Source organism: Phycodurus eques, chromosome 16 (genome assembly GCF_024500275.1).
Source record: "Phycodurus eques isolate BA_2022a chromosome 16, UOR_Pequ_1.1, whole genome shotgun sequence".
NCBI classification, from domain to species: domain Eukaryota; kingdom Metazoa; phylum Chordata; class Actinopteri; order Syngnathiformes; family Syngnathidae; genus Phycodurus; species Phycodurus eques.
In genome coordinates this window covers 916,383-941,858 of record NC_084540.1, presented here as the reverse complement: position 1 = coordinate 941,858, position 25,476 = coordinate 916,383, and the positions used below count along the sequence as shown (strand labels likewise).

Sequence of the window (25,476 nt, the reverse complement as noted above, 5' to 3'; positions counted from 1 at the left end):
CATTTTACGTGAACGCACTAATATCTGGTTTTAGACACCTAAGGGAAGACTAAAAAGCATATCTTGTTTCTAGACGGGAGGATATTGTCAACGTACCGAGCGTGCGCTTTGAGAGGAAAAGCAGAAATATTGATACGCGGTTTTGAGCTGACTTGGCTTGTAGTGAAAACGGGAGGTTGGTTGCAATTAAATATTGATGGGAGTCGACCTAAATTGCCTCCGGCACACTGATTATTAACCTGACAAACAAGGACGCGTCAATTCTGTGAAAATGCCTCGGAGAAAGGTAAGGCATATCTTTTCCTTGGTGCGAAACAGCCTTTCGAACAGACTGCAAGCTGGGTCCCATAACGTCATCGATTACGTTATCCAGTTGAACATGGAAGCTGAAGATGTGTGTGGTGACCAGTGAAATTAAACAACACGCAGTTAGCGGCTGTTAATGTGCTTTGGTTAGACTTGATTATAATTGCTGGTTAATTCATAGTTGTCGATTTGCTGATCGCTAAGTTAGCAACTGTTTATTTCCCGGTTGCACAAATGTTTTGCTCTATTTGTGATAACACGGTAAAATGGCAGGAGAGTGCGTTGATGCTGACCTCTGCTGCCGTGAATACGACAACTTTACGTTCGGTCGGGAGGAACAGGCTGTTTTTCGGTTTGAGGATGGTGCGACGAGTCCGTACCAAAACAACGCAGTGATTGGTTATAATACAGAATGGGATTGTGCTCATTGGTCAGGCTTTGTAGAGCTCCGCCTCTTCTCTTGTTTCATTGGTTGTATGCAAATGAGATTCTGGGCTTCTTGTTTATGAAGTTGCCAAAAAAAAAAAAGAAGCGTGCGTCAAAAGGCTTTGGAATTAAATGACGTCTCCTTGGTAATTGGTTTGTTATGAACACGTGACTAAATAGTAATCATTTTTATCATGCTTTGAATCAATAAATGTTTTTGAGCAACATAGAACTAACCGGTCACAACACCATAGGTACTCCTGTATCAAAAATGCTGTTTTGTACTTTATTGTTGTACAGAATGAAAATTCAATAATGCTCAATTTTGATGGACACTGTCGAAGAAGTATTTATTTACATATATATATTTATACAGTTGAGGTTAGCAATGGTGAGATGAATTAATTTAAATACTATAATTGTACTTAAAATACCATATTGTTATTGTGGGTAGTTATTATGAATTATAACTGATATTTTGCGTATTTTCGAGTGGCTGGAAGCAAGGGAACGTTATGTCCCCACCCCCACCTTGTGCTTCCTTTTGAACCCCTCTTCGTCATCCATTTCTGCGTCGCCCGCGGGTCACCCGAATTGTTAGTTGCGGCTGTTTGCATTTTCGATAAATAATGCTCGTTTGAACATAATGGAAGATGTTATTAGCATCGCTCCTTTCAACTGACTTGATGTGTGTAATGTCCGTCCGTCTTGATTGATATCTATTGACAAGTTTATCGTGTGGAAATGTGGTGGAGGACATGATACACCTCCCCCAGGATGGGATCTTTGTTGGATTATCCACTGGTAAAACAAACCAAAAACCAAAAAAACTCAACGCTTAAGTCTGTGGTTAATGAGTGTTTTCTTACTTTTGGCCACAACACTATTGTTGTTGTTGTTGTTGTTTGCAGAGGACCACAGGCAGCAGCTCGGACGGGACGGAGGACTCTGATTTCTCCGCCGACCTCGAGCCCGCCGAAGCCGTCGGCGCCACGCAAACACGGAACAGCACGCGTCTGACTCGCACGTCCCTTCGTCTCAGCCAAAGCACGCGAGGTCAAATCTTTTACTACGTGCATCCATTGTCTTGACTCCGACATCGTCAAAGGATTGAGCCTATTTTGACAAAAGTCAGGAATAAAAAGGACGGATATGTGTTTTAGAATGTTGGGAGTAGAAGTAAAAAAAGTGATCAGAAAAATAAATACCGTACTCTAGTAAAGTGCAGATACCTGAAAAATTATTCAAGTACAGTAATTAAGTATTAGTACTTATTAGTCCCCGCCACTGATAAAGACATACATACTTGAATGTATGAAAAATATGAAGAACTCAAAAGAAGCATTTGATTATTTAGGTATGCAATTGAAGGTATGGCATCTCCAACAGCATTAGCAGTTCAGAAGTGGGGGGGGGGGGGGGGGGGGGGGGGGGGTGCGTCAGGAGTATACGGTACCGAACCCCCTGATACGGGCTGTTTGGTCCCCGTACGACCGGTGTCAGAGTTTGGTCCGCATTGCCGGCAGTAAGTCGGACTCGTTCCCGGTGAGGGATGGACTCCGCCAAGGCTGCCCTTTGTCACCGATCCTGTTCCTAACTTTTACGGACAGAATTTCAAGGCGCAGCCGAGGCGTAGAGGGGGTCCAGTTTGGTGGCCTCAGTATTGCATCTCTGCTTTTTGCAGACGATGTGGTTCTGTTGGCTTCGCCAAGCCGTGATCTCCAACTCTCACTGGAGCGGTTCGCAGCCGAGCGTGAAGCGGCCGGGATGAGAATCGGCACCTCCGAATCTGAGACCGTGGTCCTCGGTCGGAAAAGGGTGGCGTGCTTTCTCCGGGTCGGGGAGGAGATCCTGCCCCAAGTGGAGGAGTTCAAGTATCTCGGGGTCTTGTTCACGAGAGAGGGAAGAACGGAACGGGAGATCGACAGGCGGATCGGTGCGGCGTCTGCAGTGATGCGGACTTTGTATCGGTCCGTTGTGGTGAAGAAGGGGCTAAGCCGAAAGGCGACGCTCTCGATTTACCGGTCGATCTACGTTCCTACCCTCACCTATGGTCACGAGCTGTTTGTCCTGACCCAAAGAACGAGATCCCGGATACGAGCGGCTGAATTGAGTTTCCTCCGCAGGGTGTCCGGGCTCTCCCTTAGATCCCCGCGGAAGAGTTGGATGAAGTGGTTGGGGAGAGGGAAGTCTGGGCGTCCCTGCTAAAGCTACTGCCCCCGCGACCCGTTCTGTAGATTAATTGCACTGACGTGTTGTCACTGAGAATTTTCATCTTTGAAAAGACAGTGTTTAATACAGCGGTCGTATTTGATCACATAAAATGCTACGTGAGTGTATATTTCAAACACTATGATGATTTAGGTCAACACTTGCACTCATTTCTCTTCCAGAAAACTCCAGCACAGCACGAAGCAGTTCTCCTGCTCCAGTGGAGGCAGCAGCCTCTGCGTTTTCCACACGACGCAGGATCACGCGTAGCCAACAGGGGGCGACAAACACCGCGGCCAAAAAATACCCACTGCGTCAGGGCAGGTTATCCAGCTCCGACACAGAGGGTAATAATGGTAAGTGTAAAAAAAGAAAGGGGGAGGAAAAAGTCTCTGGCCTTTATTTCGTACATACGGGGTGCTCATTAGATTCTTTACTCGTAAAAGACACACAAGAAATGCTAATTAAGATAGCAGCGTTCTTGGCAATGATGAAGGTAGACAAGACCCAGACCCAAAGGGGATGAGGAATAGTTAAGTTTTGAAGGCGGTTTGACGAAGAGAACCAAGTAACGTGTTAAAGAAAAGACAAAAGACGAATAGAAGTTGAAAAAGAGAAGTGATGAGTGAATGGGGATGAGAGCATCATGCATTACTTGTAACGTGCTGGGAGTTCAGTCTGTGATCACAGCGACTTCCTGACTTTAAAGAAGACAAATATTTCAATATGAATCAACTTAATTCACCGTTGTAAAGGCATATGTTCTTCTTAATTTAGCATTCGGGAAAGTACCGTATATCAAAATTTATCAAAGGTTCCCGCTTACGATTTAGTCTGTGATGTATTATACTATACTTGGGTCCAGAAGTATTTGGCCAGTGATAAAGTTTTAAAGAGTTTGCCTCCTGACAACGCCGTGATAGATTTGAAATGTAAAAAACTGAACATACCGTATGATTGAACTAAAGCTCTGGCTAGGCATTCTCATTGAGAGTAATTGAATTTGGTGATATGCATGACTCCTGGCTTCAATAATAAAAGAAATTGAAAGAATATGTCCAAATAGTTTTCAACCCATGAAATCCGGCAGAGTCTACATAATACTGTAGTTCTAAATAAAGAAATTCCATATTTTTGCAAAACCACTGTGAAATCTATTCCTCCATACAGTTCAAATCCAATTTAATGCTGTATCAAGGCAAAATCATTGGAACCGCCACTGTAAAATACTTCGGTTCATACATTGTGTAAATAGATAAAAAAGACAAACGTTTGTATTTTGTGGCAGTGGCAATGTCATAATTTATTACACAGAACAAAAAAACATTTCTGATTAATGTCAAAAGAACAAAAAACAACTCACATTTGACATTGAATGCAGCAATGTAGATAAATGGGCTCAATCATAACTGCCCCGTTAGCCAATAGCAATCTTGCCGCATGGGTGGATGAACTCATTCACTGCCAGGCCTCCATGTTAACATGGATATTTTAATTCACCATCCGTCAATGGCAGGGATGGCAGAAATTGAGTCAGAAAACGGCACTGTAACAATTATGAGACCCCCAAATAAATCATTGCTAGGCATTAAAAAAAATAAAATAAATAAATGTCCAATGGGATCTGTACCACCACGAAACGTACCTGCACTATAACAATACATTCTTTGGGTGTCTTTTATTCACGGTCAAAATTGTTTGATTGAACATACAGTTTTGCATTTTGTTAGCCAGCACGGTGAGCGACTGGTTAGCACATCTGCCTCACAGTTCTGGAGACCGGGGTTCAAATCCCGGCCTCGCCTGTGTGGAGTTTGCATGGCCTCCCGTGCCTGCGTGGTTTTTCTCCCACATCACAAGAAACATGCGTGCTAGGTTGATTGAAGATTGAAGAAATTGCCCGTAGGTGTGAATGTGAGTGCGAATGGTGGTTTGTTTCTATGTGCCCTGCGATTGGCTCGCGGCCGGTTCTAGGTGTACCACGCCTCCCGCCTGAAGATGGCTAGGATAGGCTCCAGCAGCCCGCGACCCTCGTGAGGAGAAGCGGTAAAGAAAATGGATGGATGGGTGCATTTTGTCATGTAAAACGTATTATTTGCGATATAAGACACAACAAACACTTGATCACCAAGCTACCTATTACACGTGTCAGTAAGGTGTTACGGCTCTGTGTCCGCCAACACATTTTAGATTGTAAAATTTTTACGTGCGTGCCTAAATTTGTGGACACCCCATAAAGCTCAAGTTATTCATGGATCCCTAGTATTCATGTCCATCCGTCCATCTATGGATGTTTCTGTACACCTAACTCACCTGGTGCCAAGGAACTATTATAAACTAAGTTGAGGAGTTCCATTTTGACAAAAGTAGTGCTTTGCTGCCATCCTGTGGTAATTCTAAATATTTGGGGGGAGCGGCAGTTACGGAGAGATTTTCCCTGTTGGTGGCAGGGGTTGGTCCCTGTCCCTTCCGTCTACTACATGCAGTAACCATTTTGATGTGCCTTCATTGGTTCTATAGGCATAAAGCGGGCAGCGGACCACGACGAGACCCCTCCCCGCACGCCGACCGGCAACGCCCCGTCTTCCGAGTCAGACGTTGAGACTTCCAGCCCCGGGAATGACGTAGTCTCTTCCAGCAACGATGTCATAGTTTCTCAAGAGGAGGACGAGAGGTTGGCAAAGGAGCTTTCGCTTAAAGAGGCCGCTGCTCACGACCTTTCTCACAGGCCCAAACGACGACGCTTTCACGAGAGCTACAACTTCAACATGAAGTGTCCCACGCCTGGATGCAACTCACTGGGTAACGTACCGTTTACTTGAGAGTGATCATGTCCAGATGTTGTGTTCCTGTGAAGCAATAATAAGGTCTTTTACCTCCTTGTCTGACCTCACCTAGGTCACCTGACAGGGAGACACGAGAGACACTTCTCCATATCAGGCTGTCCTCTTTACCACAACCTCTCAAATGATGAATGCAAGGTATTAACACACACACAAATGATTTTGTTCTATTTTCCTGACAACTGGCTAAGTCACAGTGCGTTTTTTTTTTTTTTCTCCACCAGTCAATGTTGTCTTGCTGAATTAAGTCTCTTTTCCACTGCACAGCAACTTATCGGTTCTGTTTGGCTCAGCTCTACTTAGTTGTACACACCTCAGTATGGCGTCAGTTTTGCACTCAAAATAATAATGCAGGAAACAGCAAAAAAATGATGCTTCATTGAACACACCAAATGGAACAAGACAACAAAGAAGGACAAATTAACAAGGTTCTCCTGTAGTCACTATGTTTCTTGCCATGTATCTGTGGGCCATGGTATGGAGACATTTTTTGGCATAATATTGCTTCGTAAACTATCCGACAAAGGCAAATTCTCATGGGCTTTACATGAGAATTTACATGATCCGCTAAGCATGGATCACTCGGCACATACTGTATGCTTTCCTTTTCATTGACTGTTAAAAGCCATCTCCTCCTCCTTACCACTTCCCAATGCTGAATAAATTACGCCCATGCTGAAATGAGTGACAATAGTATGTCGTTCATCCATCCATTTTCCATACCCCTTCGTCCTGTCGCCTATCTCAGCTAACTGTGGTCGAAAGGCAGCGGACACCCTGAACTGGTCGCCAGTCAATCGCAGGGCACGTGGCAAAAAGAAAATGCATTCTTGAATAACGGCTACAGCAGTTGGTTGTGTTCTCTGTGTGCTTGCCTTGGTTTTCTCCAGCTTCCTCCCACATTGCAAAAACATGCTGCTTAGGTTCATTGCGTAAAACTGCTATAGCAATGTCCAAAAGTTGCCAACCACCAGTACAGATAGCCATGCAGCTGTGACTAGTCAAACCACGCGTCCACTGGGAAACATGTCGCCAATGGATGAAAAAGTGAGAGGAACTAACAGGGTCACATTGAAGTTGTCAGGTTGCAAAGCCTTCTGGACCACAGACGGGGGATAGTGCAAGGTTTTGTGCCGCAGGCCGAACTGTCAGTTGTTGTCCTCACACCGTGTTGATGTTTTGTCAGGGCAAGACGCCGACTCGTGAGAAACAGACCGACGAAAGGACGCTGTCTCACCGTCATGACGAGAATAGAAATTCCACGAGAAACCAGGTAAGGTGTTGTTTCACTGGTATCAGGAGTAAAAGTAATCTACGCATTCATCGGTCACGTTCATTTTTATGCCTCGTGTGCTGAAATGAGATGTGAAATGAGCAAGCATTAAATAATCATTAAGTCATAAAGTCAAATTGAATAGAGGCTGGAGATAATATGAGGGGTTACAGTTATTGTGTTTTCCACCGGACAATATAACCACAAGCAGCTGCTCTAAGTCAGCCAGCAGACGCCTCATCAAATCTGGAGTTGAACTTTTACTTGCTCAGACGAGAGCAGATTTTAAATGTTGTCCAGTCAGTGGCGTTGCATCGCGCAGTGAGGAATTAATCAGCAGGGCTCGTTGAGGAACGTAGTTTCATTTCGGGGTGTAATATAGATGGCAAATTTATCATGTCTGTTTAACAGTAAGAAAGTAAAGCACTATTGTTTTTTCTACTGGACTCCCTCTACAGTCAACTTTCATTGGTTCATGCGACTCACCAGAGGTAAATATTTTATTTTTTAAAAATTATTATTATTTGTTAACCATTAAAGACAAGGTTAAAGGTGTTTGGACCAGGCTTTTTAGCAGCATATGGTGATTTCTAGCCAGTTACACTTGTGTTTGAATACATAAATACAGCTAGAACAATACCTGGTGGAATCGGTGTAACCTGAGGACACAGATCAACCTTTATCCCCCCCCCCCCCCCCCCCCCCCCCCCCCCCCCCCCCCCCCCTTACAAAATAACTAATAAGAATTAATCTGCTTCACAGTCCAATTATTACCATCTTCAAAAAATTATCAAGTTTATGAAAAAAAAGATTTTAACATTCCTAACAGCCAGGCAATTACAGTACAAAACACAGGTAACCTTTGTAATAAAGCAAATTTAAATTCAAATATAATGACGCACCATTTGATGACAGATGCACAATAAAGTCACTATACTGACACAGATACTTTTTGTTCATTAACTTTATTTATCATGAATTATTTTTTTTTCTTTACTTAACGGTCATTCAAGTGTTAAACATATTTAACCTTTTGAGACGAATGGACTGTCAGTGTTTAAAATTTTTTTATTCTCATTCTTTATCTTTCCTCTGTGTGCCTGGGAGGTGAGTCTCCTCACTTAAACAAGATTGTATAAATTCCATTCTTACGATGCTACCACGGCTAAGGTCTGGTTGAATTCAAGTTTGATAGGGCGATATGGAGACAGTGGAAGGGGTTGTGCCATGTGTAAGTTGGTTTAGGGGTGGAATACGACCTATTTATGTTTGCTTCTGACCTGAAATGGTCTTGCTGTAGTATCCGACTCCTGCAGTGGTTGAATCTTCTATGGTTGCTTCCTCTCATATGTGATAGAACAATGGGAGACTTTTAGGCCAAACTGGGTGTCAAAATAAAAGTGTGATCTCTGGTTCACGCCTGTCCTGAGAGCTGCCCATGTGTGAGCAGACCATCCAGGACACATTATTACCCGGTGTGAGCTGGTCTTAACTATCGGTGATGTGTCAGACCCCAACAGAACGTCAGCTGCGCTACAAGGAGAAGGTGACTGAGCTGAGGAAGAAGAGGAATGCTGGCCTTAATAAGGAGGAGAAGGACAAGTACATGGTTTGTGGATGAGACGTTTTGACTAGCTCATTTGAACCACCGGAATTTCTCGTGTGTAATGCGAAAAATTGTCAAAAGTCAATAGTCCGCATTACGCATAGGTATAGGGGAAAATAAAAAAAAACCTTCACATTTTATAAATGTATGCCGCCATCTAGTGGTTATGAAAAAGCTGTACATTTTCATTCTAGTATGCCAACGCCACCTCGAGGTGATGAAAAAGGTGTCGCCTACACTTTTATTCCAATATAACGGGGGTACATAAGCCTGCATATTTGTACAGTTCGTAATCACAAGTTTACATCCCCAGGCAGAATTTGTGAAATATTGTTTTATTTTGTTTAGTTTTGTTTTTAAGTACGACTGACGACTGAACAAGAACCCTCATTAATTTATTTATGGTTATGTTTTGTTTAATGATAATGCCTTTTTCAAATGCTTGACAGTTTATTTTGAATCGCATTAAATGAAATGTGTTTCGCCTGGTCCTTCATGTTTTCTTTTAAGAATTGTACCCATCTTACAAGTTGTTCCTGGGTAATCAAACATATGAGCACAACTGTGTGTTTTCCCATTTACTAAATAAAAGTAGGGCTGTGAATTTCAAAATAAGAGCAAGTTAATAAAAAGAAAGTATTATGTGTTCAAATCAAGTGCTTAACTTCCGAATCGTTCTTTAAAAAAAACCTAACAAAATGCAGATCATATTTCATGTTTTGATCATATGGGTAGAAGCAAAATCATGCATTGTAAAAATGCATTCTACATGAGTGGAAGGGTTTTCCAGAATTTGGAGGCCCACTTTGGGGGTGCGCATCATACACGAGAAATGACGGGACTATGCATTTTTGTGGCCATCTCAATACCTGCCTTCACTGCTAGGATCATCTTCAGAGCCACGGGATGAGCCGGGAGCCCCTGCTGGAGAACATCACCAGCGACTATGACCTGGACTTGTTCAGGAAAGCGCAGGCACGTGCCTCGGAGGACCTTGTAAGAGAGAAAACTCATCACCACCCTCCTCTTTTCATTTATTTGCCTCCCCCTCCCCGTCCGCCCCTTCCCGCCTTCCTCCGCTTCTTCTCTTCCAGTCCGTACACCCTCCCCTACAGCCTCAGGAGGAGTCTGAAATCGACTTGGCAGATGGAATAATCCCTTTCAGTTATTCTGTGTCTGTTGCTTCTCCCTCTGTTCAGTTCCATTGAGACCCATTCAAAAGCCACATTATTTTGTTTTGACCCTTAAATGACTCCCCATTTCCTAAGGTAAACAGACATTAAATATGAATGTGTCGATTGGGGCCTCAGTGGACACCTTCTAGTGGCCTTCTAGTGCTATGTCATTATAATAATAGCTTTAATATGCGTTTCCTTCATGTTGTGTAATCAAATCCAGAGCATAAAACTACTGCGTTCGCCACACATGGTCTGTTACTAGAAATGATTACAACATTTTGCTGGACGATTTGTCTGACTATGTTTCATGATAATTCACTTTATACTGTTCTTCTATTGGCAAAGCAAGCCTTGGTGTAATAGAGCCTCCAAATATTGATGTATTGGCTTTCCTGTGCTCTGGTCTTCCTCCTCGCTCTCCAAAGAGTTGTATTTTCTTCATATACAGTCCCCATTGACCATGTCGTTCCAGTACTTTTGGAGGGGACTATAGGAAAGAAAAGTCTTATGTTTTATTATTTGGAGTTTTTATTTGTAATTTGTTCTTTTCCAACTGAAAGGCATCTTATTCAGCTCGATCCATCTGGAAAAACCAGGGACCCTCTCTTTCTATTCAGTTCCCCAACGCTTTCCACTTTCAGCTTGTCCCGTCGATCTATAAGGGACAAGAAGTACAGGAGACCTCATTTTAAAGTGTATATATTTGAAATTGTACCCATCTACAGTCTCCTTTGTGATGCTGGGTGTTATCCATGCCTCAACTTCTCATTTTCCCAGACTAATGGAGATCTTTTCCATTATCTCTCCTCTTATTCCTCTTTTGTCCCTATAACCTATTTCCCCGCTCGCTCGCTGGCTCTCTTTTCATTTCTTTTCACTACCCATCTTCATCATCACCCTCTTGCCCTGCTCATTACAGGAGAAGCTTCGTCTGGCTGGCCAGGTGTCGGAGGGGAGCAACATGATCAAGATCATTGTGTTCGGACGCTATGAACTGGACACGTGGTACCACTCGCCATACCCGGAGGAGTATGCCCGCTTGGGGAGGCTGTACATGTGCGAATTCTGCCTTAAGTATATGAAAAGCCAGACCATCTTGCGCAGACATATGGTAAGATTGACTTTGGATAAAACCTCATGTCTTAGAAGGTCTTTACATATGTGTATAGAATTTGCTATTAACATCATGCCCACCTCCAAGCAGGTGTTTGGATAGTAAAGGGTGAATCATTGAACTGCTCAAACTAACATGACAATAGTGACACATCATTCTTAGAAGTTGCACGAGATCTCCCGAGTTCCCCCGGAATACGCACAAATCTGATACCCGCTAAAATGAGTGCTATGCAAATGGACAGATCGGATTTATAACCATCAATGCAAGCTGGACGTAATCAATCACTCCGTAATGTATCCTCATACTTCGAGGTGATTGCCTTCTGATCATCTCAACACGAAAACCAAATTTCATTCTTTAGTTCTAAGTGTGTTTTGGAGTGAAATCAGACAAACTGAACTGATTGTTTCTCCTTTTCACATAAGGCCAAGTGTGTTTGGAAGCATCCTCCAGGTGATGAAATCTATCGAAAAGGCAACATTTCAGTTTTTGAGGTTGATGGCAAGAAGAACAAGGTAAGAAAGCCTCACACGGCCCCTCACAAACTTTCCACGTCACACATCCAGGGAACAAATCTTGTACACAACGTCACCATTAGGTTTTTAAGTTTACTTTGTTGCTTTGTTTTAGCTGTTTATCTCCAATGTGTAAGAACTAAAGAAATACAGTTATGTCAAATGAGTATATCACTGTCGCGACATAAAAATGGATTATGAATCCGTGAAAGAAGCCCCATCGTGATTCAATTTCTAGTGTTTAACAAAGTTATGAGACCACCAACAGCATTGGTAATTACCACATGTTGCAGTAATAGTTATGGAAAGGTTCTCAATTTTCAATGCTAAAATATGATTATTGTTAACCATGAATGTTTACATTTTGTTTTACAAAAATGCTCAAAAATACACTCTATTTATCTCCATATTTAACGGGTGTATATATATATATATGTATATATATATATATATATATAGCATATACAATATACATACAGTCGATCGATAGACAGTATGTATACAGACATTGTTTACAAAATACAATATTCAGCTTAACCATGAATTCTGAACGCAAAAATGTATATATTGTCTATGTATGTTAATTTCAGTGGGAAAATAGATTTGATAAAACCGCTGTTTTTCTTTCAGATTTTCTGTCAGAACCTGTGTCTGCTGGCCAAACTCTTTCTCGACCACAAGACTTTGTATTATGATGTTGAACCTTTCCTCTTCTACGTGATGACTGAGGTTGACAACACAGGGTGCCATCTCGTGGGATATTTCTCCAAGGTAAAAAAAACAAAGTCATTTTCTTTCAACGTTCTGATTTTCAATTTGAGTTAGAACGAAAGTGTATCTTCTTTGCTCCGGGACCTCCTTACGGTTATGTAAAATGTATGTGCGAGCTATTATGGTAAATACGCGTCAACACAATGTAACGTGCATGAAATAGTCCGACGCTAACCAAGCTAATGAAGATGCGCACTAAAGCTAACAGCAAGTAAGAGGAGTCCAGGCAGATCCGTCGGTTTTCTAGACCAGTAAAGTAGGCGATCCTGGGTCACCATGCCAATGACAGAGACGCACGTCTCTCTAATGACTTCTGCACTTCTAATGCGAGTCCCACCAATACTCATTGTTGCTTTACACGTATATCTGTCCTCCCTGCATAGGAAAAAAATTCTTTCCTAAACTACAATGTATCCTGTATCCTCACCATGCCGCAGTACATGAGGCAGGGCTACGGCAAGATGCTTATAGACTTCAGTAAGTAAACTCCTGTTGTGCGTGTGTTTGTCGATTTTAGGATGTCACACTCTTTTTTTTTTTTTAATATATATATATATATATATATATATATAAAATTGTCCTTTCAGGTTATCTGTTATCGAAGGTGGAGGAGAAAGTGGGCTCACCAGAGCGACCCTTATCCGACCTGGGCCTTATCAGCTATCGGAGTTACTGGAAGGAGGTGCTGCTGCGCTACCTGAACAACTTTCAGGGGAAAGAGATCTCCATTAAAGGTCAGAACTGGAATAAATTTTTCACACCAGCGAAACCTTTCTGACACAACTGGGGCAAAAAGGTTTAGTCTACTAGGGTAAAATAGCGACTACGCAAAGCAAACATGGAGGGTTTAACCGATTTCATCATCAAATAAATAAAACATATGAATCCATCCATCAATGTTCTATACCGGGTTGCAGGGAGTTTGAGCCTAGACCAGCTGACTTCGGCCGAAAGGGAGATTATACCTGGGACCGGTCGGTAGTTCATCACAGGGCCCCTAGACGCAAACAGCCATTCACAGTACACGTTCACACATTCAGCCCTATGGGCAATTTAAAGTCTTCAATTAACGCAACCGCGAGAGAACATGCAAACTGTACACAGGAAGCCCGGACTTGAGATTTAAACCCAGAATCTAGATTACAACCTCAGAACTGTGAGGTAGATATGCTTCAAGGCATCCTTTGAGAAATAGGTTTTGTGGTTTATATTAAACGTCCCATATGTTGTCTATTTAGACTCTCTAACATGGACTTAGTATAGAAATGTCAATTTCATTTCAAAAAACACCACATTTTGTCATTTGTCAGGAACACTGTAAAACAATAAAACAACAGTAATTACAGAATTATACAGATAAAATAAAGCAAGAAAAATGCTTTTGTACAAGCACGACACACAACTCCGAAGGCCACTTTCTTCATTGTGTTACGTACTTGATTTTTTTGGGGGAAATCTCATGTTCACCTTCAATGTTGTATCTTTTTGGTGTCAGAGATCAGCCAGGAGACTGCAGTGAACCCAGTGGACATTGTCAGCACGCTGCAGTCCCTCCAGATGCTCAAATACTGGAAGGGGAAACACTTGGTTTTAAAACGACAGGTACGACCGGTCCCACTGGCGAAGCTGATGTTTCTCTACGGACACGTATCTATTATTTGATTATTTGGAGGAAATTTGTAATTTTACCTGCATAGCTTTTCTGGCTAATCAGTAGATGTAGTATCTACAGTGATGCGCTGCTATTCGCCAAGGATAGGTAGGGACAGAGCTCTGCTGCGAATAGTCGTGAATGATTGAGTCCCCCCCAAAAAAGCTTTACAATTGTTCAGCGACTAGGTCAGTTTTTGCAGAATCCAATGGACAATAGGTTCCAAAACGTGGCGCAGGTTTGCGTGTGCAACATACAGCACAAGGACAACTTAAGAGCAATCTTAATTGAATACCCCTGTTGTAGGACCTTATTGATGACTGGAAAGCCAAGGAGCGGAAACGTGGTAACAGCAAGACCATCGACCCCAGCGCCTTGAAGTGGACGCCGCCTAAAGGGACGTAGGGGCGGTTCTGTTGACACTGCGGCTCAAAAAGCAGTCGCATCCCGTTCTGCACACTGGCAAGCACACACACAAAATATTCACACTCGCACTGTTGTTCCAAAAGGCTTCCGGCGGCTTTTTACAAAGTCAGATATTGTTCCGGCTTTCGCACTCACTGTCATTACAGCGACGACAATATATTTCTCGCCTCCACGGCTTATACTTATTATTGCCCCATATTAAGGTCTCTGGTGTTCTCCCTTGAATGATTGTCAGGCTGAATAAGAAAATGTAGCAGGCAGCAATGTAGAATATATGAAGCTTCACTGCTTATGTGTTCAACCGCAACGTGCTCTACTATCGATGAGCTCTTTTCCAAAACACTATGAATCCATTTGGATTATTCTTGATTGATTTACCCAGACCTGTAAATTGCAAACGTTGTTTTATCCTAGGAAAGTAAATTGTAGCCTCATTGTGAACATGTTCAAAATAGAATAGTCGACACAATGGCAAGATGTTTTTTTTTTAGGGGGCCGCTGTTTGGTTTCATTTTGGAAAAGAGCGCTTCAATTACACTGTTCTCAAGGCAGTACAATGCAGGTAGAAATAAAAAAAATTCTCAATCATCGTAAGTATGACCTGAACTCAAGCCCGAAAATACTTGAAAATCATTGAAACACAATTCCCACCTTGGTTCTTGGTCTTTATTGAAAAAGACTCACCCAAAAATTGGCCAGATTTATGTCGAGAGAATGTACATGCAGGAACTATAAAATAAACGACAGTACTCACTTTTGTTCTGCAGTTGTGTCACAAATTATGCATGCCAGGTATTTAATCTATCACACCTGCAAACTCTAGCTGCCATTGGCCTAATTCGGACCTTGTCCCACATGAAGATCTTTGATTGAAGAAGGGACCTGCTTTGATTTGTTTATGTTCCTCTGTGTCGACAGGGCATATGTGAGGATCTCAGTTGTTTTCCCTCAAAGTTCTCAATATTTAATAATGTTCTACCTCTATGGTTTCGCCACTGTATAAATGTGAGAATATTCCATTTTAAGACTTTTCATCCTGTTTGTTACTGTGTGAAAAAAATCTTGTGTACAGCATTTCATGAAAGAAAATGTTTTATTTATGTTTTAACAATGTGCGAAGTGTAGAAAAACATGGTCAGTTACAGGATGCTTCCACACGAATGGAAATATTGATGTAAAAATACATTTAGATTGGGAATTGCTCGAAAGCTAAGGTAGGGACATCATTTACATTGACATCTTTAGTCATTTTATCTCTGATCCCCTAAGTCTGGATTTACACTGCAGGTCCAATTGCAAAAGAAAACCTATCCAATTATTTTTCTCTTCACATTTTTATTTTGAGCGAAAAGCTTGCATTATCGAAGTATATCCGAGCTGCGCATTTATGTTGCACTTGTATTGGCAGCTATTCCGATCCATAATGGCTTTTTATCTCCGTTTGAAAGAGGCTTGTCGATAGCTCCTTACATGTTGTTTTTGTCGTTTCCACTGCCGTGACGCATATCCGAATTGTGCCACTTGAGAGCCCAAAAAGCGGAAGCATCCATCCGTGGCAGTGTAAATCCAGTCAGACTTCACTGTGGCCCAAATTCACAGCTTGGCACTTTCCTGTTGCTGTTGATGCAAGATGGTGGGACTGAAACAAGGAAACTGTTGAGAAGTTTTTTCTGTCAACACTTTTGTATTTTTGTCTTTATTTGACTCACACTGCACACATTTCACTGATTTTGCATGAACGTACAGTATACGTGAGGGCGATTCGGAAAAGGCTTTTTGAGTGTTTTATTAAGACAAGCAAGCAGTTAGCGGAATGTCTTAGTTTAGCTCATCTCGGTTTAGCATATTTGGAGTTGTCGGTTTCTTCGCAAATGCTTCTGGCAAATAAGCTGTTTGGGGGTATAGCCAACTCCTTGGTTGAATAGCAAACTCTTGTACGAATGACAAAATTTAGATACGCCATCTGTACATCATTTATTCTCTGAGCTGCTATGGCCTCTGTTTCCAGTACTTGAGCCAGCATTTAGCAGTACTTTGCATTGTCTAAGCATCTGTTTTGCTCCTTCAAATGTATTTTGTTTGTGTATTTTGCTGCTTCTTTTTTTTTTTTTTTTTTTTTTTTTAGCCCAACAGGCATTTTCCAGACTATTATTATTTATGTTTAATGTCACTTATCGTGTTGTTGATGTTGCTGCACAGTGGTTTATACAAACATCCTGACTCTTAAAAGTTTTGCCAAGGCTAAAGTGCTTTTATTGGGAAGTGCACTTTTTTTTCTTTTTTTTTTTTTTTATAAATACTTTTCAAGAACTCCCCAAAGTTTGATGAACACAATCCATATAGTCGTGGGGAAGTTTTTCTTTTCTTTAGAAGATAAAGTTACCTGTTGGTTTCTGTGCCTCTGAATTTTGGAAAGTGGGGATGTTTGGTATTCAGTGAGCCAATGGCAGCTATGGACCAGCAGCTCCAGAAACACTTTGCTTTGGGCATTAACAGATGTTGAGTGTATTTATGTAATCCCTAATCTCAAAGCACCTTGCTCCGTATTTATAGTGACACAACGCAGCAACAGTGAAACATAGCTTTCAACATGTAGCTAGCTCTGTTGTGCTTTGGTGTTAGCTGCCGCCTTTTGCTTCCTCTTCAATAAATACCTCGTGGGGTTTCTGTGGCGTGATGTTTGTGTTACGGACTTTCCATCGCAGCCGTTCGCATATGAGAAAATTGGATTCGAATTTTGAAAGTGGTCATCTATTGAAAATGAATGCGTTACACTGAAGGTTACGTCATTTTTAGTGCAACTCAAAGATATACAGTGCTTCCGGAAAGTATTCACAGCGCTTCGCCTTTTCCACATTTTGTGATGTTACGTCCAAATTGGTAAATTTTCCCTCCACGTTCTTCGCGCGACATCCATGACGACATTAAGCATGTTTGTCAATTTTGAAAAAATGTATATATTAATCAAAACATTTAGGAAATCACATAGTGTATGCGTACATTCGTGTTCACACTTTTTTGATGCACCTCGAGCAGCCTCGAGTCTTTTTTGACAAGGTTTTGACGGTACCAATCCTCTTTGGAGTAGCTCTGAACCTCCATCGGGTTGGACGGGTACACAGCCAATTTCAGATCTGTTCAATCCACTTTTAAGTACGGCCATTCAAGGACATTCCCAGTTATCTTGAAGCCGCTGCGGAGCGTGTTTTCATTCGGGATGGATGTCTGTGATCGGTGTCTCGCTGAAGAGATGGCGGTCCTTCTGGATGGTTCTCCTTTTTCCACGGAGGAAAGCTGGAGCTCTCACATCAACCATCGGGTTTATCGGTCTCTTCCCTGACAAAGGCCGTTCCCCCGATTGCTCACTTTCGAGGGGCGGACAGCTCCAGAAAGCGTACCGGTGTTTGGGAACTTGTTCCATTTACACACGAGCTGCGCTTTCGGGACAACCCTGTCTCAGAGGTCTACAGGCAATCCCTTTGACTTCGTGCTTGGTTTGCGCTACGTTATGTGGGACGTTATATAGACAGGCATGTGCCTTTCCAAATCTTTCCAATCAACTCAATTTAGCACAGGTGGACTACAATTAAGCTGTAGAAGTACACGAATGATGAGCAATGAAAACAGAATGCACCTGAGCTTCATAACAAAGGCTGTGACATCTACAGTATGCACGTGTGGTTTCTTAGTCATCTTTATTTCTTTTTATTTTTTGGAGTACATTTTAAAATAAAAACATCTCATCATTATGGGCTGTTGTGTGTAGAATTTGAAGGGCAAAAAGTTCATCCATTTTGGAATAAGGCTGTGTGCAAGGTGGAGTGCAGTGAAGACTTTCTGGATGCAGTTGAGACGATTTTGTAAGATCTCGATGGACACGCAATAAAGGCATTTTTTACAAATGACTTTTAATTAAGGTGCAATGGAAAACAAGTCAAACGTGTCCAGTATACTTGGTAATGATAGCGATGCAGTGTGCCGCAAGTCATACTGTCGAATTTGCGAACACAATGTCCTCCTGATCGACAACGTACAGTCGGTTCACTGATGCGGAAAATTCAAATGATGCATCACAGAATTGGGGGGGGGGGGGGGGGGGGGGGTGATGTTTCTGAAAGTGATTTATTGTGCGTATATATCCTCGTTTGCATCTTTAGTACGAGTCGGATTTCCACTCCTCTTGCATATCTGGAAGAACAGAAATAGGCTCAAATTTCTCAAAATGTTCCATTTTCACATTCCTAACAGGAGAGGAGGTCACCCAAAAAAGACATCAACAGTAACAGGAATATACACACACGAGGTTTGCCGTTGACAATGAACCGAGACTTCCAATATTTATACCTTCGTCTAAACTCCTTCTCCCCATGAGTCCTACAAACATCTCCCCTTTATTTCCTGGTGAAGAGAAAAAAGTTACGAGTTAAAAGAAAAGGCTCAGTAGTAATATATAGATATGTACAGTAGAATAATATTACTTTTCCTGTCCAGAGTCATTGGCTGTGATACCCCTGTAACATAGGAGGCATGCGAATGAGAACAGTAATGGCTGTAGTACAACAAAATAATCATAATACTATACGGCACTATTAGCCCCCTGGAAATGCAGTTCTTATTGCTATTATGATATTGTGTATTTCGATGAGTTTGTTTACCCGAGCTCCTTCCCATCAGGCCATGGAACTGCTGCGCTTTCGAGCGTTTGATGAGGTCTGCCAGACGGATGGTTATCCCGTTCGCTAGAGGGTAGACCTACGCACGCACGCAAAGTCATGCGGTGGGCTCCACGGCAACTGACATTCAAATCTGTCCACTGATATTTACAGACGGTAGCGGTGCATTGTGTCCGTTTCAGAAAAATCTCAAATTCTTCGAAACCAAACTCATTTATCACTACCTCCGGTGGATGGAAAAGAAAAGAACCCGTTGCATACTCCATGTCCTCTTCAAACGTTGTATGACAACAGCTTATATCATTTCCGACAAGCTAACCATTTGACAAGTTTCGGGGTATTATTTCTACTGCCGATTGAAGTGTAAATGTGTGTTCGTGAACTATTACGTGTGTGTGAGGCTTTTGACTCCCATTGATGCTGCATTTTGGGAAGCTGGTGTTTATAATTCATTAATTTACATAGAAATACAAGTCGTGAATTAGTATGATCATTTCAGTATCAGTATTGTGAAGACAATAACTAGACAATAACTCAATTTGATGGTTATTCATGTATTTTACCACTTTGATCAGCTATGTTATGTTAAATATATTTATAGATTTTGTTGTAATGAAAATGAATGTGACTGAGCTGATGCTTCAGAAATGCACACTGCTGGAATGCTAGTGCAAAAAAAATGGAAATAAAAGAAATTTGGAGGCGTTCTCAGCTAAATTACTAAATTAGGGCAAATCGTAGACAAAGTGTTGGTGAAATGCGAGGCTCAGATAATACGGTTATTGTATTCCAAGTTTTGCAATTGCGATATACTGTGTATTGGATACAATGTTGAAAACCAACACGAAAAAGGAACGCAAAGCCGGTTTAATGCATCAAAGTAACACGAAGTAAGAAACGGGTGCGAAATGGTTATTCTAAAGGGTTACCCGCCAGTTGTCCAGGGTCCACACCTCCCTGCCCTCGTCCCGGCTGCCGAGCGGACCTCCCAGTGCGCAAAGAGACTGTGTCATCATGACCAACAGCACAGTTGCAAACCTCAGCGAATCCATGCTCACTTGAGAGAAAAAAAACCAAGCCCGAATTCCAAGCAAAAAGGTGCTTTCCATGCAAGTTGATGCAGAAGGAGGTTGCACCTTTATAAAGCCCCCTTGCTCCTCCCTACCTCCCTCGCCTCACACTGAGAGGAATTTTTTTTTCTTCTTCTGTGTGCGTGTTGAGAGCAATAGCCACTGGGTAAATTTGACCTTACCCACGATCTACTCTGGCCTGACTGACAGCGGACGCCAGCGCGACAGGCAACGTTTTTCGTTCCTTTCCGTACTTCCATTCAAGAGTCAAATAATATTCAAAACGAATATGAACACAGCGCGTTTGTTTTTACTCCCGTTTATGAGAGCCCAACTGAAAGATGTACGACGTTTTCTACGTATGCCTGTCTCTCGAACGTTTCTTTGCTAAGATAAGCCATGTGCCTCAAAGGTGTGGCGTATGAAGATGGCGATGCGACAGGATGATTATTTGAGTGTGCTTTAGGCTGCCCACCCTAAAATGGCCAGTGCTACAGATTTCAGATCGATTTTGAGGCAACGTGCAACTGGCATGCTGACTGCAGGATCTTTAGCAAGAACATAGCCGAGAATTATTGTGACTAACGTGGTGAATATAACAATAATGAAAAGAAGAATCGGAATTCCTTTCCACGTTCCGATTCGTTTTGTGATTTTGGCGATATTCGACGTGATTTAAGTGAGTCTGTGGTCACATACGGCCCCACATACTTTATCCGGTACAGTACGGTCACACGCTCGTATACTGTTTGCGTATGTTATTTCCATTCAATCGGTTATTGCGATGCTGAAGAGAGCGACGGAGAAACCAAACTCACGCTTACGTGAGGAGGGGAGGGGCTATTCGGACTATTGCACAATACCAATCAAACTATTCCCGACCTTTTTAACCGTTGCATTTTTTGCTCTCTTCGTAGTTCCACACCATACTTGCATCTTTTCTAAGGTAACTCTTGAGAGCAAGTCTTTCAACATGATCAAATAGATCAGAGCAGTTTTTTGCCAAACAAAATAGGATGCATCACTCTGGTTTGCTTCACTTTCTCCAGAAATAAAGCAAGACAACACATTGGGTGAGACATGTAAGCACGCAACACAAGTTCTTTACAGCAATGGCTTTTCTACCATTGTTCATTTTGTCAAACAAGTATTTTATTGGCAATTCCCCAGAAGGTTGCATCACCCAAATGGAGGGAGGGACCGTCCTCGAAGACAATAAGAATTGGATTGTCGTGTTAATTACTCATGCGAGCTCAATCGCACATGAGAGATCTCACATGGAAAGAGAACGCACTCCAGGACAAAGATGTGGCATCAGGGCAAGATCATCACCCAATACAAGCAGTTTAAAAACGACCCTACGCGCGTCACCTGGTTAAACGAGGAAAACTAAATCTCTCAAATAGTCACTAAGCGTATATTGAATCATTCACATCAAGGAGGGTGTATACGATCGTAAACATCCTAACTAAACTATTCAACTGCCGGCTGAAGGATTTTCAACCTGTGATATGTTGACGAAGACGCCAGAGGTGAACTCAAGCATTTGTTTTGTTTTTTTCAGGTATCTGGACTTGAGCTTTTTTTTCCTGACAGCGTTTTATTTTGACTCCCTGCATTTGACCATATCTGCACTTTCTCTCTCTTTACTTTATCAAAATAGGCTGGTTACTTTTTCTAACCTTCACCGATGATGGCGCAAATGGGTAAAATGCGGAGAACACATTTCGTGGGCATGCATGCATGTTCATGACAATAAAAGGCGATTCTTCTTCTTCTTCTTCTAAAAAAAAATATAATATCGAGAGAGGTAAATTCACCGTGAATTTACCTCTCAGCCGTGGAGCATTAACGACCATGACGCAACAGATCCTTCCGTGGTCTTCTTCAATAGCGTTGTTTGATGTTGTCACTTTCGAGAATGATTTGCGGCGAATGAGTTGCGTCCGGTGCCGGCCTGAAAGTCACGAGCTCCGTCTAATCGCAAAAAAACAAAAGACAAACACATAGCAGTAAGGTGTAGTTTTTTTCAGTTCTTAGCATGAGCTAATTTAGCAATTTTTTTTGTACTCAGTTCACAATGTTAGGAAAGCTACGGGAACATGTCGTTTCGATAGCACAAAAGCCTGCGCCAATGCTGGTTAGCTCTGTTTAAAATAAAACAAAACATTTTTGGGGGTATTTTGTTTTTCTACAGAAGCGTCTGTACTTTTCCTTAAGTACTTTTCATGTTCAAGTATGAGCTGGCATGTGTGCGGCGATATGGGCTCGAAGCTGATCTGTCTGAAACCAAGCTCGTGATCCTTGGCAGGGATGGCCCTCTCTTCCCTCTCTTGGCTCATCAGGAGAAGTGACAAAGGAAGGACAAACCCACACCACTCAGCACGTTTTTCTGGGGTTCTTCTATAAAGTGGCAGCATTTCTGATTTGAATCTGAAATACCTTTATTTTTTAAAGCGCATCACCGAGCCACATTTACACTTGTCAGTATGGTGTGTTGATCCATAACGCGCAGGAGCTAAAGAACCGGGATTAGACAAACATCTTTGGCTCTTCATCTTCAGTACATCTTCTGCTGACTGCACAGTATTTTGTTACATGCGTGCGTAGGACAATGTGTGTGTGTGTGTGTGTGTGTGTGGACCGACCGCAGCAGCTTTTAATGCAAAACTGTTGAAGCTATATCACATTCAAGTGTATTGTACGCACGTTAAGAGATGAGCCTTCAATGTGGCCAGCGAGCAAGAGCGGCCGCGTTTTCCCAATCACGATTCAAAGCACTTTGCATTTGTCGGTATTGAGAGGGCAGAGTGATATAGCGATGGCGGTCTCGTGAGGGACATCTGTTAGTTTCCAATGAAAATCCACGTTCGGGTTGTTTTATTGATCGCTCTCGACAGCTTCACGTAACAACACGGTCCCTGCCGCCCACGCAACCCCGCACACGATAATGACGTGGTCGCCCCGCGCTCCCCCGTAAACGCTTCATGATTGCCGTAAATAGCAGAATAAACCCGCCGCCGACAAATGTCATTTCATCTCCGCTGTCTTGAAAACAAACAAACCAAAACGTGCAAGTGAAGCTTGACATGTCTTTTGCAATATAACATTCGGTCCTCAATAGTCTTTTTTTTTGGGGGGGGGGGAAGATTATTCTGATGTTTTCACATGAACAATTTTAACGGTCACTTGTTTTTTGTTTCTTTAGCAGTCATCGTGTTGGTCTGTTCCACAGAGCAGAGGACATGTTGGATCCTTTTGCTTTGGATGAGTTCTTTTATGCCACTTATTTCGTTTCTCTGGTTGACCTTATGGCATTGACTTGGGAGTGGTTGTCTGTGACACATATCACCGGTAACGGTTCTCCTGTGACTTTTCCCGTGGTGAGTTCAGAGTAGAGGGAAGACAGAAACATGGCATTATCAATTCCATCAGCGAGAGCAAGCGTCTCTCCTGATCCTCTTCGATTGCCGCAAACGGGTGAAAATGTCCCTTCCTCGCCCGTCAGCGCAATGGGATGTCCACCGTGCGATCCGCCATCAGGTCGGATGATTCCTTCAGGCCGCTGAAGGAATCATCATCCCCTGAATTCGGAGATTTTAGGGCGACACACACTGACTGACTTGATTTAGTTTCTCGAGTGCTTTATTTGCTTGGCGCCAAGTTTGCTCAGCGGCTTGCTTGTTTCACGAACGGCGAACATGATATCGGGCCGACTTCGTCTGGCCGCCCGCAGCGGCTGACCGATCTTTCATATCTCCGCTTGTCAGTCTCGCGTCCTGTGAGAGGGGAACGACGCTCCAAAGATCTCGACGGGCGGTGCCTTCGGGCGCTCGGGGCGGGCCCGGGACCTCCCTGGGCCCCGGGCGGTCGGTGGCGTCCCCCTGGTCGGGTCCCCTCCCGGACGGGCTCGCCTTGTTCGGGGGAGTGGGCCCACCCTTCCCCGACGCCGTACACCGGTCGACGAACACGCATGTGACGTGGTGTGTTCGCGTTGTTGTTGCTGCTACTGTTTTGTAATCAAGGATTTTCCCTGCCACCGGATCCAATTCTCAGCACAATGAAATCTGCTGATTTGTGACACCGTCTTTGAAATGTGTGCACCCACGTGCACACATTGTAATGAATCAATGTGTGTGTCCAAATTGCACCCAGGTGATACTGGATTCATTGAGTTCTTCATTCCATTGAAATACTCTCCTGCTAAATGGACTCCAGGACCACCGAAATGCACCGAGATTTTATGGGATTTAAATCAGCAGGCCGGACACACGCCACTGATTTCCCCACTGTACCGTGTGCTGTGAAATGCTGCTTTGTTTTTGCTAATTGCTTGAGCGTCATTATTATGTGACATTAAATGCAGCCAGAGAGCGTGCAGAGAAGAAATGAAAATGCATATTTCTTCCCCAAGTCGGAACTGCGCTAGTGTAGCCCACCAAGAAAGAGCCATTTTCACACATGGATAATATTTAGGTGAAAGTGGTACCAAATGACGGTTCCCTGGTATGTGAATGTTGCGCCCGGAGGAGTGCAATGAATTAGCGCAACCAATACTCGTACCGATGCCGACAGTGCACCTAGGCTGTTTATCAATTAGGGGGAGTTCTGGGGATGGGAATCGAAAACCGTTTCTGGAATCGTTTGTTCGCTTGCCTGACCGCTCCATTTCTCGATTCCTCTTACATGGCAAATGAGTTACGACGTCCCATGCAAGAAGTGTATTTTTGTTCTGAGCTTTTCCAACACGGCATCAGTATTCTAGTGTTGTATCAAAACGTCTACCCTATAATACAAGCCTTTGTCATTTCTATTGCCATGCCAATGTGCGGGGTGTTCCGTTAGCTCCGTTGCTACATTAAGCGCAACCCAACAACGCAGTCGCTTCGCTAAGACCTCATCCTTGCGCCTCGCTCTCCAGACGTGAGCGACCCACACGGGATCCAACCGTTTCGTTGGCGTACCCGTCGGATCGAGCATCGACGGATCAGCGGTCGTCGCGTGTGGAGAGCGAGGCACACGGACGACGTGCCCAAGTGGCGACTGATCGCCTCTGAGCCGAGTTCAACCAACAAAAGTCTGTGCCGTGCGCACGCATAACAGATGAGAGCCGATGCCGCGGTCGAACCTCGTTCGCCGAGAGCCTTAAGATTAGCAGCGCGCGGGTTAGCGCGCTTGACTCTCGAGATTAAGCATCGTGAAGTTCCTGAGAGTGACCTCAGACGCTACGCTAACATTGTATGAAAAATGAACCAAGGTTGATGTAACGGCGGCGTTGTTGCTACTGTGTATCACCCTCATATCGTTTTTTTTTTTTTTTTTTTTTTTTTTTTTTTGGGTGGGGGATTTCACAGTACTGCTAAACATTGTACTTTACTCTACATTACAATGGGTAAATTCCTTGAAAACA

General features: G+C 42.9%; 2 protein-coding genes across 2 annotated transcripts; one reads left to right on the top strand and one right to left on the bottom strand.

The window, feature by feature from the left end:
• Window positions 1-23: 23 nt before the first annotated feature.
• Window positions 24-16,431, top strand: LOC133415337 (histone acetyltransferase KAT7-like). The gene is made up of 15 exons (XM_061701312.1): window positions 24-286; window positions 1,644-1,788; window positions 3,126-3,299; window positions 5,464-5,745; window positions 5,842-5,924; window positions 6,973-7,059; window positions 8,570-8,668; window positions 9,551-9,661; window positions 10,763-10,954; window positions 11,386-11,475; window positions 12,106-12,246; window positions 12,630-12,723; window positions 12,834-12,980; window positions 13,742-13,848; window positions 14,204-16,431. The coding sequence occupies exons 1-15, from the start codon at window positions 272-274 to the stop codon at window positions 14,300-14,302; spliced, it is 1,866 nt and encodes a 621-aa protein (XP_061557296.1). The 5' UTR covers window positions 24-271; the 3' UTR covers window positions 14,303-16,431.
• A 1,576-nt stretch (window positions 16,432-18,007) lies between these two features.
• Window positions 18,008-20,079, bottom strand: tac4 (tachykinin precursor 4). The gene is made up of 5 exons (XM_061701127.1): window positions 19,926-20,079; window positions 18,979-19,075; window positions 18,802-18,834; window positions 18,668-18,721; window positions 18,008-18,511 (listed from the first exon to the last, which is right to left on the bottom strand). The coding sequence occupies exons 1-5, from the start codon at window positions 20,046-20,048 to the stop codon at window positions 18,477-18,479; spliced, it is 342 nt and encodes a 113-aa protein (XP_061557111.1). The 5' UTR covers window positions 20,049-20,079; the 3' UTR covers window positions 18,008-18,476.
• Between the last annotated feature and the right edge of the window lie 5,397 nt (window positions 20,080-25,476).